This window comes from Condylostylus longicornis, unplaced genomic scaffold, assembly GCF_029603195.1.
Source record: "Condylostylus longicornis isolate FDR11 unplaced genomic scaffold, ASM2960319v2 ptg000027l, whole genome shotgun sequence".
NCBI classification, from domain to species: Eukaryota; Metazoa; Arthropoda; class Insecta; order Diptera; family Dolichopodidae; genus Condylostylus; species Condylostylus longicornis.
The window spans coordinates 1,783,260-1,789,259 of record NW_026577996.1 but is presented as its reverse complement, the minus strand read 5'-3'; the positions used below and the strand labels follow the sequence as shown (position 1 = coordinate 1,789,259).

Genomic DNA, 6,000 nt, shown 5'->3' with positions numbered 1-6,000 from the left:
ATATTAAAAATAAGCTGAGTATTTATTTTTTTCAGTTTTATTTTAACAATTTAATAACTATAATAATATTATTAGAGTTATTGAATACTTAAGTTAATATTAATAATAATTAGATTTAGAAGTTAAGGATGTTTCACTTTATTAATATTTTTTATAATCATTCTTATTATTTCAATACCTTTTAAATTATTTGGCGCTGATTAATGTGTCATAAATATAAAATGAAAACATTTTCAATTATAAAATTTTCATCCTTATTTTTCTTGAACACATGCATTTTTGCATTATGATGTTTTTCTAAAATATTAAAACTTTTATTGTCCGTTTTATGTTTTTCAATTTTTGTCTTTTTAAATGAAATCTACAAAAATATACTCTACATTTTTTATATTAATTCAATATGTTCACTTATTTAGTTATTATTAAATTTAATGTTTAAAATTATACTTTAATTTTAGCTTAATTAACTTATATTTCAATAAGAGCTTTATGATATTAATCTAAATTTTACTATGTCATAAAAGCGTTCTAAACACATTTAAGATCATCTAATTGTAAAATGTGCAATTTATATGTACATATGAAATAAGCGTATATGTATGTAGGCACACATACTTTTTAAAAAATTAGTTTTTAAAATATTTTTTTTATAAACAAAATAAAAAGTAACGCAGAAAACATTTTTAAAACTTAATATTCATTCATAGTTCTTAAAATAACTTGAATCTAAAGACTATTAGGTTTCAATTAGCTTTCAATAATGCTATAAAAACAAAATTTATCTCAAATATCAAATATTTTTCTATATGTTTAATTAAAAAAATGTTCGAGGACTGAAAAATGTTCTAGGACAAATGTTTAAAGGTAATTTTGCACGTTTAAGAAATTCGGTTTTACAAATATTCGAATGCTATAATACATTTAAATTATTTATTTTTAATACTTAATATTAAATTTTTTTAAGATTTTTTTGGAAAACACAATACTGTTTTGTAAATCCTTACATGCATACATATTTGCTTTGAGGAGATGATCTTAATAATAACAAACAATTATTTTTTATTTCCAAATTTTTAAATACTATATATGTATGTACATACATATACTTAAATACGATATAAAAACAAACTTAAATATTGTAATTTTTTTTGTTATCTTTCATTTTTACTTGTTATTCTGTTAAAACATTTTTCTGTGTTATTATAAGCGATAAATCGATTTTAAGGTTCTTATGAGAAATAAAATGATAAAAATTACGATACAAAATTTCCTATATAATATGTATTATATAAATTTAAAGAGAAAAAACCAATTTATTATATATTGTAACTTGAATTACAACTCATTTTAAAAAGAAGACTGCTGTGATTAATAAAAATTATAAAAATAAAAAAAATGTATTCAATTATAAATAAAAATTTTAATTTTAAATTTTAAACTCAAAATCTATAAATTCTTTTTAACTAAAATATGTACATAATATGTATTTTAACCCCATTTTAACTACTAAATTCTTATAATGTAGCTAAAGACAGCATAGAAGAAAAACACTTCACCTTTGTTCCATACATACATCTATAAATACATAATATGTATGTAAATACTAAAATTACTACTATGGCTATAAAGTTTTACTAATATATTACATATGTAGTTTTTATATTAGTTAAGTCTTCAGTTTAAAATTCATTATGTTACATTATGTCAGTTTAAAATTTTTAAATAACTTCTAAAATACCCATTTAGTTCTTTTAAGAAAACCTTTTTTTCCCAAAAATTGCAATTAAAAAATACATAATATATCAATACTTACAGTGTGGGTAAAGCAATTTTCATAATTTATGAATACAAAACTTTTTTACATATGTTTATTTTCCTTTTCAAGATAAATTTAAAACACAAAATAAAGGCCATTTTCATTTTAAAAAATGTATACATACTTTATTAATTACTATAATATATCTTTAATAGAGCTTATATGTATATATGTACATTTAATTATGCTATTGGAATATAAAATGAACTATTATGAATATAATTGCTTGGCAATCAAAAGCCAAAATAAATTTGTATTATTTTAATTTTTACATGCGTCCAAAAAATTTGAAATAATTACAAATTTAAAACCGCATTTCTAGGAATATTTCAAATAAAGCCAATATTTCACCATCAATTTCAAAAAGGCATAAGTATAGCATTTAAAAACTTAATAAAAATAATATGTATCCTTTTTTTGGTTCAATACAAAAAGTTCTTAATAAGTTAAAACATTTTAAAACATATACGTACATAAAATTTTGTATTAGACTGATATTCGGGTTGTAGAAATTCAGTGTTTTAGGTAAATTTTCTAGATAAAATATCGTAGCATATTTATACATATGCAGTTTAAGTTATTGGAAACACAGTATAAAAATAGTTAGCTTAAAACTTGGATATTTAATTATTTAAACATAAAATTAAATAGTTTTGAATTAACATTGCTTTTATAGCTCAAATATCAGCTTCCTTTTCTTTAAATTCTAAAGCAAAAGAGAGATTTTATTTCTTTTATTCAAATAATTAAAAAAAAAATCTAATTTGAAATATTTGAGCGAATTATGTTAAAAAATTAATTTTCTTTAGAAAAATTAATTTTTTCATCTACAGAAATTAAATATTATTCTATTCTCGCAGGTAAGCGATGCGTAACAAATTCTTTGTAAACAAGTCGGTTCAAAAAAATCATTGCAAGTATGTCCGATGCAATAAGCATATGAAAAACATTTTGCCAACCAAATCCTGAAATAACTCCTGTGAGTAGAGGACCAATCGCAGCCCCTATAAAATTAATTATAAATTTGAATACGTATACACGAAGATTGTATAATACTTATTATAAATGCGAATATTAAATAACAATTTTACAAACCGATTGATCCAGTTCCATCTATAATTGCGGTGACAGTTGCGATAGCTTTTGCATTTCCTTCAAGAGAACTATGTTGACCTGAAATAAAATATTGAGTTATTAACTACGACACTTGATTTTAAATTACACTTATAATTTTTTATTAAATGCATCCACATTTACAAGAATAAAAAGTATACATGTTAGGTACATGTAACATACCTAATTCAGCGCTTACTGAAGTAGTAATAAGAGAATAAGGTCCATTAACTAAAATTCCAGCTAAAAATAGCAGGAGTATTGCAAAAGACAACGATTCTGCTCCAAAGGAATGATAAAGCGCTAACTATAAAAGTTAAAATAATTAGTACGCAGTAAAAACAAATGCATTTAATCGTTACTATTGGTACAGCCAAAAAAAACATTCCGGCACATGTGATAGCCGGCATCGATGTTGCATCGGCTATCATTCCAGCAGCAATTGCCCCAACAATACCTCCAATATCAAAAACTGTAGATATGTGAGCGCTTTCTTCTGCTGGTAGAGTTGCTGAAATTTAAAAAGTTAATATTATTTTTAAACTTATATTTATTTAACCTTACTTGATGATTGAATATACAACGGTAACCAGTACAAAAATGTGTAGCTTACTAATTTTGAAAAAAACAAACATAAAGAAAACTCTATAACGCCAGGAATTTTCAGAGCCGATAATACATCAATGGGTACAGCATTATTAGAATGATTCACAGAATTTGTACTAGATTGTCGGCGAAGTAAATGTGTTCTTTCCGTGGGGCGGTATGTTATTTCCTGTAATATAAATGTTAATTATCAAATAATTTATTTCAGCTCACATATTTTTGAGCCCAAGAATACAATGTGCATTTTTTCGCAGTTATTCATATTATTGATTTCTAAATACATAAGTAGCGATGCAACAATATACAAGCATTATAAAGTATTGCAAATACAAAAATTACATTGCTACAAAATTTTCTCGTATATGTGTAATTATTATACTATATCTATATGGGATAAAAATAAATTTACAAAAATTGCATTTATTACCGGTTGGGGGATCACCGAAGAATCTCCATTTTCTACATCCACATCGGAATCTGTGGATAATCGCCGTCCAGTTCTTACATCTTGCGTGTTACAAGAAACTAATTCAGGAGAGTCTACTAAAAACAAAAACAATATAAAACCGACAATTCCCATTATAAGTCCAGGAACAATGAATGACAGAGACCAGTCTTTAGTAACATATTTGGCAGCTATAAATGTCCCTAAAATGTTTCCAATTGATGTGTGACTGTTCCAAATACCAAATATCAATCCTCTTTTAGATTTTCCAAACCAGCGACCGACCACGGTAACAACCCCTGGCCATCCAGTGGTTTGAAAAATTCCAGCCGCAACTTGTACAAAAATAAAATACCAAATATCGTGTATATTAAGCGTTTTTGCAATACCAAACAAGTATGTAAAAATCGCAGTTAATATCATTCCTGAAGATAAGAAATAACGTAAGGAACATCTTTCCGCAAGAAATCCTGAAGCAAACATTGCAGCAGCATAACTAAATAGGAATGCTGAATCAAGGTAACCAAACAAACTAGCAGCATTTAAGTCATCTAAAAGTAAAATGGAAATTAATTTTTTGTAGGTCATATTCATGATTCATATTATATTCATGAACCTACTGGATTCATATTACATATGTATATGTATATTATGTGTATTTTTTAAAAATTTTGTAACTATGTATGATAATACTCAATGAATTTAATTTTCAGTAATTAAAAAAAAATTTACAAAAGTAAATGAAACTTCTGCCTACTTTATTTTTTAATTCGAATCTTACCGAAGGGTGGATACCCATCACACGTTACATTTATTGTTGAGGGTGTTATATTAGAACAATTTCCTTGAAGAACAGTTTTTACAACAGAAATAGGTTTCCTAGTCATATGATAGCAAGTATAAGATAAATATGTCAAAAATAACACAGATGATTTAAATCTGAAAAATAAACATTTCAATTTTATTATGAAAATTTAAGAATAAAAGATGTCTATATATGAAGTATTAAGTACTTACAATAATTCTCTCCTAAATCTTATTCTAGAGCAACAAACACCAGAAAATTTCTGTATAGCCAAAATCCCTACTGGGATATCATTATAATTTATGCTCATTTTTTTGTAATTATTAACTGAAATCCTCATTAACTTACTATGTGATAATTTTAAAGTTTTATTTTAACAAAGAAAAGTTAAAAAATGTTGTATATACTCGTATCTGTGTAAAAGTTTACAGCGGAAGCCTGCATGTTATTAAATATTTCTATTAAAGCTTATAAGGATTACATACCTAGCGATGCTACGTCAACATTTTCAACAACAGAATTTGACTACAAAATCTTAAGGCTCTCAATACTTTTCAATAGTGTTCTGCAGATCCAACAAAAATAAGGAAATTATTTTTGTTTATACTTAGTAAAATTACAACAGTTGCAATTAACTTTTTCTTTATACACTTTAAAATGACATTTGAAATGACCACATATACGACTACAATAGGTAGGCGTATTAGTTAATTATACCATTATTTTTTATACCATATGCATTCTCAAATTGACGTAACAAAAAAGAATACAAGAAAAGATCTACTCATTTCATTCGATAATTATTGATAATTATCGAATTCGCTTAAGCCCTAAAAGATATTATGGTTCTTCAAAATTATTTCGAGAGACTATCTATACAAAACTATACGAATAGAAACTGTGTGAATAGAAGTAATTTTTAAAACTCTGTTGTTATTTTGAGTTGATAGTTTATATTATTTTAAAGTTTATTGGAGGCCATTATTAAAAAAGAGGTAAAATCTTTGTAGCAAAATAATTTGTAACTTTTATCTATTGTAAGCTAAATGAAATTAAAAGACATTTTTTAATAAATAATATCAATATAGCATAATTGCACGTAATAAACTCATTCTCTTTTATGGCAAAACAAAAGTACCATTTGTATAAAATTTTAGTTCAAAAAAAAAATTGGGAGCAGTTCGTGGTATCCATAATTAAACGTAATATAATTAA

General features: G+C 24.8%; 1 protein-coding gene across 1 annotated transcript; it reads right to left on the bottom strand.

The window, feature by feature from the left end:
• Window positions 1–1,993: 1,993 nt before the first annotated feature.
• LOC129607362 (glucose-6-phosphate exchanger SLC37A2) lies at window positions 1,994–5,421 on the bottom strand. Its single transcript, XM_055518323.1, has 9 exons — window positions 5,271–5,421; window positions 4,998–5,198; window positions 4,762–4,919; window positions 3,963–4,531; window positions 3,494–3,704; window positions 3,292–3,440; window positions 3,113–3,236; window positions 2,912–2,989; window positions 1,994–2,820 (listed from the first exon to the last, which is right to left on the bottom strand). The coding sequence occupies exons 2-9, from the start codon at window positions 5,123–5,125 to the stop codon at window positions 2,660–2,662; spliced, it is 1,578 nt and encodes a 525-aa protein (XP_055374298.1). The 5' UTR covers window positions 5,126–5,198; window positions 5,271–5,421; the 3' UTR covers window positions 1,994–2,659.
• Window positions 5,422–6,000: the final 579 nt, after the last annotated feature.

Bases quoted from the DNA above. Each gene is read 5' to 3' on its own strand.
- LOC129607362 (XM_055518323.1), bottom strand. From the start codon at position 5,125: ATGAGGATTTCAGTTAATAATTACAAAAAAATGAGCATAAATTATAAT. The intron at 4,532-4,761 runs GTAAGATTCGAA...TTTTACTTTTAG, and splicing joins TGATGGGTATCCACCCTTCG to ATGACTTAAATGCTGCTAGT. The intron at 3,705-3,962 runs GTAATAAATGCA...TTTATATTACAG, and splicing joins CTTCGGTGATCCCCCAACCG to GAAATAACATACCGCCCCAC.